Source organism: Sminthopsis crassicaudata, chromosome 5, assembly GCF_048593235.1.
Source record: "Sminthopsis crassicaudata isolate SCR6 chromosome 5, ASM4859323v1, whole genome shotgun sequence".
NCBI classification, from domain to species: domain Eukaryota; kingdom Metazoa; phylum Chordata; class Mammalia; order Dasyuromorphia; family Dasyuridae; genus Sminthopsis; species Sminthopsis crassicaudata.
Genome location: NC_133621.1, coordinates 161967354 through 161979367, shown reverse-complemented (window position 1 = coordinate 161979367; position 12014 = coordinate 161967354). Strand labels below are relative to the sequence as shown.

At 31.9% G+C, this 12014-nt stretch overlaps 1 protein-coding gene across 8 annotated transcripts in view; it reads left to right on the top strand.

The window, feature by feature from the left end:
- OPTN (optineurin) overlaps positions 1-12014 on the top strand; it is a 49096-nt gene that overhangs the window by 20455 nt on the left and 16627 nt on the right. For 4 of the 8 annotated variants that reach the window (XM_074268629.1, XM_074268627.1, XM_074268633.1 and 1 more), the window contains exons 6-11: positions 1092-1226; positions 2201-2303; positions 3435-3550; positions 4631-4780; positions 5165-5258; positions 6158-6316. In XM_074268629.1, coding sequence (XP_074124730.1) covers positions 1092-1226; positions 2201-2303; positions 3435-3550; positions 4631-4780; positions 5165-5258; positions 6158-6316 — 757 coding nt within the window. Of the gene's footprint in view, positions 1-1091; positions 1227-2200; positions 2304-3434; positions 3551-4630; positions 4781-5164; positions 5259-6157; positions 6338-12014 lie in introns of all 8 variants that reach the window. The other 4 variants (XM_074268631.1, XM_074268632.1, XM_074268630.1 and 1 more) reach the window with 2 other exon arrangements.

Genomic DNA, 12014 nt, shown 5'->3' with positions numbered 1-12014 from the left:
GCCTCAGACATTTACCAGCTGTGTGACTCCGGACAAGTCATTTAATCCTGTTTGCTTTAGTTTCTTCATCTGTAAAATGAGCTGGAGAAGGTAAGGCAAACCACTCTAGTATCTTTGCCAAGAAAATGCCAAATGGTATCATTAAAAGTTGTATATGACTAAACACAACTGAAGAGGACAGAAATGTGAGAGTATGAGCTTAGTTAAAAGAGAATAAAATGGAAACATTTTTCTCAAAATGTTTTGAGTAGTGATATAGTAAATTACTAGACATCTTATTATCAAAATGAAGTTAAACTACTGTGCATAATTCTTAATACTACATCCCTCTACTAAATAAAGGGTATCAAAAAAGCTTGGTATTTTATTTTTATGTGCATATTGAATTATTTTAATTTTTTCTGTAAAGGATCAATCCCTAGAGCCTTACTGATCTCAGACAGCTTTTTAAACTGTCACAGCTTCCTAAATTTTTACCTATCCCTTAAAACATATACTGAATTGTTAAACCTACACAGAAACTTTGAATCCTGACTTTAAGTTTATTAGCCAGTTATATAATCCCTAACATTTGCCTCTTCCTATCCTTTACTTATCCTACTCACACGGTAGGATGACTAAGAACTTTATAATCTTGTGCCTGAATGAATTGCCTGCATAAGCTTGAGAAGCACCTAAGTTAGTGAAAGGAGCGATGGATTCAGAGAGGGGACACCTTGAGTTTTATTCATCCTAGAACTTCATGTAGTAGGAGATGACATTAACAAAGAGTTAGACTACAATATGGAACAACCTGAGTGCTACGAGAAAAGAAGACATAGCACAGTCCCTTTGGCTGAGCCCAACTTGGGTATTATAAGAGGGCTGTTTTGTACTCACTTTGTGGTTTCTTTTAAAAGCAGCAGAAGAGCTTGATATGGGATTTAAACTATCACTGAATAAGAGCTGATGAATGCTCAGTAGCAGTATTCTCTTTAAAACAGACCATAATGAAATAATCTTATTTTAAATTATAACACTTTTACTTCCTATTCTAAATGTTAACCTTTTGGTCTTCAATTTTACTAAAAAGAAACACTATCTCTACATAGGAATCAATCTGTGGATGGGGCCAAGAATTATTTGGAATCTGAGGAATTAACTGTTAGTCAGCTTCTACTGTGCCTCAGGGAAGGAAATCAGAAGGTGGAAAATCTTGAAACTGCACTGCAGGCAGCTAAAGCCAGGTATAATATATATCCATTATAGTCAGAACACTTTCAAGACTTCTTAATTTTTATAAAAGAATTTTAATGCATGAAGTACACAAGGCTATTTTTATAGAATAAGAATTGTTTTCCTTGTTTGATGGCATTATTGTGAGATTCCATTGAGCTAATGTATTTTAAAATTATATAAAGTTATACAAATATGTGGTGATGATGATATGCAAGTTTAATCAAAATAATGTTAAATGGAAGAGATTTAAATTAGCTCTTTCTACTTTAATCTGCTAATGACAATCAGGGTTAGACTATGTCAGGGCTTTTTGACATTTTCCCTGTAGTTTGCCTATTAACTGGCATCTTTATAATATAAACAGGGACACTCTGGTGACAAGCTGCTAAATTTTATCAATGTCCCATGCTCAAATAGCATGACACTTTGCTTGACTCCAGTAGAACAGAAGTAGGAACTTGTTAGAAGCTGTGGAAAGGAATATTTATTCTCCATGTAATTAAATTTGTGGTTGTTACATCGTCTTTAACTAGTTGATTGAATCAATGAACATATTAGAACTTTAAATGTCAAATAAAGGACTTTATAAAAAGAAAATAATGTGGTCAGACTTAGGAAAATTCCTTTGGCAACAGCTGTTTGGGAGCAGAATTGGATTAAATAGAGTTAGGAAAACCAATTAGAAGACTATTGTAATAGTCCAGGTAAAAGTTAGAAGGGTTCTGTCCTAGGCCTTGGCAAATTAATTCCTGAATATTGAAGTTGTCTGAGGACAGACAAAGCATATCTCCTGAATTAGTTTAGGACCATCCTTATTCTTCGTATTAGCATGTTATATCTTGAATCTTTGCCAGCCAACTTTGTTCTGAAAAAGCGAGTCCATAGTTAATCTGTTAAGCATACTAATAACTGTTCCAGTTAGCACTTTTGCAATTGTCATTCCTCTTCAGAACTCAATGAAAGTAACATTGGAATTTCTCAGACTCACAGATTTAGAAAAGAAGGCACGAGATCATTCTGAGAATGGCACCCAGACTGAAGAAAACCCTGGAGAAGAAAAAGAAAAGAAACAAAGCATAGAGACTGTGGGTAACAGAATTCAAAGACTGTTTCTCTAACATATTTCATAGATACACTATAAAATGATTATTGACTTATGTTATTGCTTATATCCCTATGCATTGTCATATATTTTGGGAACACAGACTTTCTGTTGATTCTAAATTTTTATCATCACTCTCAAATTCTCTTTTTTTGATTTGAATTTCATTCTGTATAAAATTAAGCCAGGTCTTAATCCTTGTAAATGCAGGAAATCTGGACCCAGAGATATTACTGGTATTAGGCTGATAGTGTAGCTTTCCTCTGAATTTCTAAGGGACAAGGAAAATTATAAAAGCAGATCTTGTGAAAATGGATGTTTTTCTTGAGAATTTATATGCAACAATATATGGATGAGTTGAGAGCGAGGCACAATTGAAAAGCAAAAAATTAGAGATAGTCCAGAAAGTTGTTGAAATTGTCTCCTTGTTGATTGCTATAAGGTATAAGATTTAGGTAAGGTGAATATTGCATGTTTTATAAAGATTTTTAAGTCTGCTCAGAAAATCCCACAAACCAAAACAAGGAAGTTTTGGTAGCTACAAAAGTTTCTGTGGGATATAATAAAATACAATTTTTAAACAAAATCTTCATTTCTGCTTAGCCATCTAAACTTGGAAAAGGACACATAAATGGGGAGCTAAAACCCAAAAGCTTATTATCACAGAAGCTTCGGGTTCTGCTAATTCAACAATTAGTTCATAGTAAAAAGAGACTGACTCCTCTTAGACTTCATCAAAAAACATTACTCCCCTGCATGGAGAAGATCCAGATAAATAAGGATTGATTAAACAGAGTTGTATTCTGAAAACTTAAGGCTGAATCACAGTCATGATTAAATTTGTGATGTAGTCATTTATTCTGACAGAAGTTGAGAAAGTGAAGGAAAGGAGAGCAATTTCCTAAATCTACCTTTAATAAGTTAATTTAAAAGTACATTAACAAATATTTATAAGCTACTGACATTGAAAAAAGTTTTGTGACTATCAATAGTTTTATTTTTAAATATACAAAAAACTGGTAACAGAGTAATCAAGCTAATTAGTTTTGTTTTTCTAAGAAAAAAACTAATCTGGAGTAATCATCTTTGTGTGTTTGAATTTTCTGTTGGATAGGTTGGAAGTGAAGTGGAAACACTTAACCTCCAGGTAACAGCATTGTTTAAAGAACTTCAAGAAGCTCACACTAAGCTCAATGAAGCTGAGCTGATGAAGAAGAGGCTTCAAGAAAAGTAAGAGTAAAGGGCAGAATTGATACATATTTGGAAAATAAAAGGAAACATATGCAGTTAATATATTGCTAATATTAGAAAAGTAAAAGCTGTTCTTAATTTTTTAAGTCAGAAAATCCTAATGTCATTAGTTTCAGGTATATATGTGAAAAGATGTTAATGACTTTTGAGGGGGGTATGTGTGTGTGTGTAAAAGTGCCTCCATGTGAGACATTTTACAGAGTGAGCAATAATACTCGAGTAAAAGAGAAAAGAGGAAGAAGTTGTAACTTTTTAATTGGAAAAAATAGTAGTGGAGAGTAGTGGAGAGAAATTAATGATTTTTAAAATTGCTTTTTTTCAAAAAAAAAAAAAAAAAGGTTGCGTAGAATACTAGCTAGTGTTAAAACTGATTATATTTAAGTATTTTTGTGTTTTATTCTCGGACTAGAGAAGTTTACATGTGTCTTAACAATGCTGTTGGGCTTGTTAAATTAATTTTCCAAACAAACAGTAGTGTTCAAATAATAGCTTCCTAATACTTATATTCTCAGGCTTACAAGTATATATTTAGAGAATCAACATGTTTTTTTCATTTTTTCCTACATTTGCAAATAGCTTTATAGTTGTCTCTTGAAAGAAATTTATTTAGTCATAGTCATAACCTTTTTGAATAATATAGGTACATGACTTAAAAGAACAGGAACATATTATCAAGTATAAATCACTTTAGGAGGAACATCTTCTTACTGATAGCTACTATGGTTTTTAAAAATAGTTTTAAAATAAGATGCCCTATCTCCTGAAAATGACTGAAAGTTTCAAGGGGGTTAGTATTTCATGTAATACTGACTGTAAGCTTTTGGTAATGGCAGAGTGAATTAGTAAATAAACCTTTGATTAGTAAGAAGCTAAATGGGAACTATTACTATTATTTACTAAATAAATCCCTGTACATTACATATATGACATGCTTTACATTTTCTACATAAGCTTAGACTTTTAAATATGTTGAAGTTACACATTTGGGTTCCATTCTGATCTAGATGGCTTAGAAATGAAAGAACTATTCCAATTGAATCTTTGCCCTGCCCTTTTCAGGTGTCAGGCCCTTGAAAGGAAAAATTCTGCAACCCCATCAGAGTTGGATGAAAAACAAGAATTAGTATATATCAACAAAAAGTTAGAACTACAAGTGGAGAGTATGCGCTCAGAAATCAAAATGGAACAAGCTAAAACAGATGATGAAAAGTGAGTTTGACATAGAAAGCCATGGTAAAAATGAATGATAAATAAACTCCTTTGTAATAGAATAGAATTTGGGGAATGATGAGTTTGTACAAGTTCCTCTTTTGATTACTATACTTGAGCAACAGGAAACTTCTGATGCTTAACATTTTTCATTAGGAAAGAACCATAAGGATAAAGTGGAGGAAGAATACCTTAATTTTTTGAGTGGAGAAATTTTTCCTGGTGGGTAGGAAGTTGAGGTAGAAAGGAAGAGAAAAATACTAATGTATATTTATATCATTGTTAAGGGAGGCATTTTACCTTTTTGGGGGGAGGAAAAAAAAAAGCAATAAAATTACTCATTTTTTCCAGTCTTCCAATTAATTTTTTTATTTGTTGAAATAGGTCCAAATTTGCCATTTTACAGACAACACATAACAAGCTTCTTCTTGAACATAGTAATGTACTGAAAACAATTGAAGAACTAAAAAGAAAAGAGGTATTTAAAGGAAAAAGACAATTTATTTACAGAGAGTAAAGAGGAATATGAGTCTTTATGTGTGTTGATTGTGCATGTGAAATAGGTCAATTTATTATAACCTCAGCAAAGACATACAAATTTTGCTTCAAAATTATTTTTAAATTATAACTTTTAGTGATTTCTGTTTCATATGTATATAAATATTGTGTGTGCAAAAATGACACTTCTGATCTACTTTTAATGATATTTTAATATTTCTCACATTTATGATAAATGTGTAGTCCATCCCTATAGACTCCTTGTGATCAGTGTCATGCATAGTGAGAACATTAGCTGGGATTAGTGCTTATGATATCTGTAGAAACTGACCTGCTGTTGATTGGCCAAATTAATATAGTACTTTGAGTAAGCAAATTCCTGTCATAGTATTCTGGTTTAGAATATAACTGCTTTATTTTGAGGAAGATTTTTTTTTTTTTTGGTCAATCTTACCAATTTATAATTTTAGTGATTTTCATTAGCTCACTAGAGTTGTAGTACCTTAACTTGTTAGGCCCCTTTTAACATTAAAATGTATTCCTTTTTTTCCTACTGATTACACAAAGAAATTGCATTGTAAAATTATATGAATCAGTTACATCCTCAGTCAGCTTAAAAGGATCTAACCATTATGGTTTGGTTTGGTTATATTTTCTAGCTTGAGATGAAATGTTAAATCCTACTAGAAGCCAAGAGTCCTAAGTTGGTATTCACTGATATTTCTAAGAAATTGGGAAAGAAAAGTTGGTAGCCTTATTAGTAAGAGGCTGAATAACTAGAAACCAGTAATTTTTTTTCACATATATTTTGTCTCCTATTTTGACTAAAAGGCATTTTATGGTTTCAATATTTTCTCTTCAATTAATTTTTTATAACAGGCAGAGAAAGTTGACAGGTCAGTGATGAAGGAATTAAATGAAAAGCTTGAATTAGCAGAAAGAGCCCTGGCTTCCAAGCAGTTGCAAATGGATGAGATGAAGCAGATTATTGCTAAGCAAGAAGAAGACTTGGAGACCATGGCTGTCCTCCGGGCTCAGGTACAGATATATTTTATACTTGTTTAAATTTAGGCATCACTTAAACAAATATGTATTTCATTGTAAAATAATGTAATTATTAATATATGGTACTTCCATATGTCTGTCGTCATTGTATTTTAAAATCAAATAACTATATTGTCAATCTTTAAAACTTAACCAGACTAATTTCTCTCCTATTATAAGGAGAGGCAAAGAGCATGTACTTCTATGGGGGCATACTATTCCTCCCTTTTTTTTTCCATTCCCCTTAGCACATACTAATATTGGAAAAGTCCCTAACTTTTTCAGTAATAGAATACAGAATACTCTTCTTTATGATTCCTGTTCTCAATATTCCCCAATTCAACTATCCCTTCAAATTCCCATTCTTTGCCATCTCAAAGCATATTTAAGTTGTTCAGGTTTTTTTGTTTGAGGGGTTTTTTTGCTTAGAATTAATCTCTTCCATATCCTAGATGTGTCATATCTAAATTATGTTATCTAATATCAATTATATCTAAATATCTAAAAAGAAAAAGCATATCTAATCAGGAGTATGCAATTATACATTTAACCTGGGGATCCCCAGAAGATCAAGTGTATTACCAGAATTAGACCTTCTTTTTGTAATTTGTTGGAATAGCCTGCTGAAGCTAAAGATCTTCACTAGATCTCTTTGATATCATTAGCAAGAGCATGTTATAGAAAGGCAATTGTACCAAAAGTTTAAGAAGTGTTTTTAGCATGATTTAAATTTCCAAGTCTAGCTTCAGCTTTGGAAATCAGAACATCATAGTTAATTAAAACTCTGTGACAGGTAACAGTTGCCTAAGAGACCACCCCATTGGAATATGAGTAACAAAAAGTTGCAAAGTCTCTTCAAGGACATTTTTCACATTATTGACTTCAGTTTACTGTCGTCTTATGTTTAGGCTAGTAGACTTTTTTATTTTATTATTTTAGAATTTTTAAAAATATTACATTAGGGGGAAAGTTAATAGCTTTCATTATTATCTTTTAATAATTATAAAGCTATTCTATAATAATTCTATCATTCTATATTAAAATAATAATAGAATATAAATATGCTATTATTCTATAATAATTCTATAGGAAACAGATTTTTAAAAAGTAAAGACTATTTGAAAATACAAAGAGATTGGAATTGAAAATCTTAAGTGGAACTTTACATAATTTACTTTTTGTATTTTGTATTTCATGTCCTTTCATATAATTTTTAGAACTTAAAGAGCTTTCTCTTATTGTCATTATTTTAGACATATAGCCTTATTTCTTAGATTTTCTTTTCTTTTTCTCCTCCCTTTTTAAATATTTTTTTTTACTCAGCCAAAATCTCCCATTCTACCCCTTTCCCCAATTGAGAACACAAGAAAAAGATAACCTATTACAAACATATATAGTCAATTGAAACAAATTTTCACAATTGCCATGCATCCTCTTCCCCCAAAAAAAGCTTGCCTCATTCTGTATTGAGTCCTTTACCTTCTATATTATGAGGTGGATTGCATGTTTCATAATTAGTATTCTGGAATTGTTATTGGTCATGATGCTGATAAAAAATAATAAAAAATTATCCCATCACATACTGTAACTTATTCCCCAATTCAACTATCCCTTCAAATTCCCATTCTTTGCCATTTCAAAGCATAATTAAGTTGTTCAGGTTTTTTTGTTTGAGAGTTTTTTTTTTTTTTTTTTTGCTTAGAATTAATCTTTTCCATAGCCTAGCTGTGTCATATCTAAAACTATTATAAAGCAGCAGTTATCAATATCATTTGATATTGGCTAAGAAATGGAATATGAATCAGTGAAAAAAATTAGGTACACAATACATAATAGTCAGTGACTGTAGTAAAAATCTACTATTTGATAAGGTCAAAGATAAGAACTCACTATTTGACAAAAATTACTGGGAAAATTGGAAAATGCTATGGGAGAAACTAGGCATAGATCAACATCTTACACTCTATACCAAGATAAGGTTGAAATGGGTTCATGATTTAAACATAAAGGGTGATGATATAAGCAAATTAGGAGAGCAAGGGATGAAGTCCATTTGTCAGATCTTTGGAGAAGGGAGGAATTTTTGGCCAAAGAAGAGCTGAAGAGCATTATGAAATAGTGAAATGGAAAATTTTGATAACATTAAAATAAAATTTTTTTGCAAAAAAAACAACATCATTAACTAATGTATCCATGATTAGAAGGAAAGCAAAAACTTGGGAAACAATTTTTATAGCTAGTGTTTCTCATAAAGGCCAAATAAGGGACCCAGCCACCCTGCTGTCTTGGAATCAGGAAGATCTGTGTTCATAGCTTGTAACAGACAAGTCATTTAGCTTCTCTGAGATTGTTTTCTTCTGTAAAATGAACACAAATATCTATAGTACTAATAGTACTTCACAGGGTTGTTTTGAAATTGGTAGTTCACAATTGGATTTTTGTCATTCAAAAAAAGATAATGTGTGTAAAATGTTTTGAAATTTTAAAATGTGATACAAATGTATTGTTTTTGTGACTGGCTTTTAAAAAGTCAGCACCAAAGTTGTATTGTTATTCCTCATTGTGTCATGAAAATCATGTTCCGTTCTCAGAAGTTGGACTAAGAGAATGTAAATTCAGGCAAGACCTACTAAATTGGAAGAGCTTCGACTTTGAAAGCAAGACTAAATATGTATCATAGAAGGAATTTAGTAGGGATCCTTTTTATGTCTTTACATAACATTATAAATAATTAATATTATAATATTCGGTAGAATTCACATAAATCCATTTTTTTTCTTTTATTATTTCTTTTTTCTAGGTTTTTTTTTAAAATCCTCCTTTCTGAGCCTGTTAATCTGGATATTGTATAACTATTCACCCATTTTATATAAATTATCATTACTATTAGCAAATAATTGGATAATGAAAAAAAAACATTTATTTTTAACATTTTTTTAAATTTTGAGTTCCAAATTCATTCCCTCTCATCTATCCCCCACTCACTGAAAAGACAAACAATATCACTCACATGTTTAGTTGTGCAAAACTATTTCCATATTAGCCATATTGAAGGAAAAAAAAAAAGCAACAAAAAACAAAGAAAGCCAGAAACTTATACTTCAGTTTAAACTCAGAGTTTATCACTTCTCTCCCTAGAGGTGAACAACAATCTTTGAAATTGTCTTGGAACATGGAATCATAATAGCTATATCTTTCATAGTAGTTCATCATTACAGCATTACTGTTACTGTGCCCAATGATTTTCTGATTCTTCTCATTTCCTTTTATAATAGTTCATACAGATCTTCCTATGTTTTTTCCTGAAACCACATTTCTTACAGTCCAATAAGTACTCCATCACAAACATTATGCTACAACTTGTTTAGCCATCACTGATGATGAACAATTCTATCATCATATAAAAAGAAGTGCTATAAGTATTTTTGTACAAATATTTATTTTTCCTTTGGTCTCTTTAGGGTACACACCTAGTAGTGGTGCTAAATCAAAGGATATGCACAATTTCATGGCAATTTGGGCACAGAGTCAATTTTTGCTTTACATACACAAATTTGAATCCGAGGCTGATGACAGGATCCTATGTCAGCCTGGGCAACGGCTCACTGAAACCCCTTATTTTGGTATTGTGTATTTGTCTCTGTTTATAAGAGAGACACTTCAAACAACATAGTTTTGGATTCTGGCTTCTAATTCATTCTGCTGTCTGTATCTTTTTTATGGGTGAGCTCATCCTATTCACATTTAGTTATGACTCAGAATTACATATTTCTCCCAATTTGCTTTTCTTTTGTTGATCTTTCTCTCTTTTTTCCCTGTCCTTCCACAGAAGTTTGTTTCTGATCATTGATTCTTTTAATCCATCCTTCCTTTTATCATGCCCCACGCCCCAAATAGCTTCTTCTCTTATTTCCCTATTGGATCACATGGATTTTTATACCTTGTGTGTGTGTGTGTGTGTGTGTGTGTGTGTGTGTGTGTGTTACTTCTCCATAAAGGAACAAACAGTTTTAATTTTATTACATCCCTTATAATTCTCTTTCATGTTTACCTTTTTATCATTCTTTTGTTTCTTGTTTTTGCATGTCATTTTCTGTTCAGTTCTGTTTTTTTGTTTTTTTTTTTTTAATCAGAAATGTTTGAAAGTCCTCTATTTAATTAAGTATCCATTTTTTTCCTCTGAAGGATTATTCTCAGTTTAGCTAAGTAAGTTGTTTATAATTTTTCATGTCTTTTGTCTACCAGAATATCATAATCTAAGCCTTCTGCTTTTTTATTGTCTTCTAAATCTTAATGTGATGTTGGTTATGGTTCCATGATATTTTTTCTTTTTCTGTGCTGCTTGCAACAGTTTTTTCCTTCACCTCAGAATTCTGGTACTTGGCTATAATATTCCTGAGAATTTTAGGACCTTTTCCATGTATTGATTGGTAGATTCTTTCCATTTCTAATGTCTCCTATATATATATAAGATATCACGGCACTTTTCCTTGATAATTTCTTGAAATACAATGTCTAGGCTTCTTTTTTGACCTTGGCTTTCAGGTAGTCTGTTATCCAAGTCTATCAATAAGATATTTGTCATTACTTCAGTCAGAAGTACTAGTGCTTGCTTTGAACTAGGATCAGCCTCTACTGTTTTTTGACTGACCGTAAGTGTTCCTCTCTATCCTGGTACTGTGACCCAGAACACTTATGAGCAGTAGTTACCAATCAGTGCCTCAATTTTCTCTGGCAAAATGAGCAGTAGAAAGAAACAGCAAATCATTTTAGTGTCTTTGCCGAGATGACTAAAACAACTAAACAACAGCTTTTGAGCTGTTCTTTAAACATCTGTCATCTGTTGTCCTCCCTGTTCTGCTCCAGTTTTATTTGCTAATGTGTTTATGATCACTTGGAAATGTGCTGAATTGTTTGTTTTTCCCCCAGGTAAAATCCGTATGTAGTTTGGGGGTAGGGGTCAGAAGGAAACAACTCAACTACCATTACTTATCATACCTGCAATAAGAAAAATGTAAAAAAGACCTCATTGGGGTCCTCTCTGCTAATTTTTCTATTAGATATGTTTTTAACATCTGATGTGTCTCTGTTACTCATCCCCTATTCTTTGTTTGCTCTGACACACATTCCCCTTCAGTGTACCTGCTCCCACCTTTTTTTTATTGGATTATATGAACTGCAAATTACCCTTAACAATAGTTTCTTAATTTAACATTTGGGATAAGGAAGGGATTAATGCATGATATCTTTTTTCCCTCCTTTTCTGTTTGTCTCTTCCCTCCCTTATGCTTCACCTTACTTCCAAGGAGATTGAAATCTACTCTATTCTAACCCTCTATTATTTATTCATCTTCCACGTAAGGGTCACCATGGTGGGGCAAGCAACTTGGGATAAGGCTTTGGCTATTTGGGGAGCGGTTTTATTTTGTTTTGTGCTGTTTTCTTAAACTGGGCAGCAGATCAAGTTGTGAAGAAAAATACAGATCAGTTTTTTTCTAACAAAATAATAACTAGTTGGGGAGGGGAATATAATATATACATATATTTGGGACTATTCATGTTAGATATATACATTTTCCTCCTTGGAAACCTAAAAGGGGGACTGCAACCTCAATTTTAGTACATCTTGTTAGTTTTCTTTGAAATTTTCTATTTTATCCAAAAATGCTTTAGAAATGATGTGTTAGTTAGA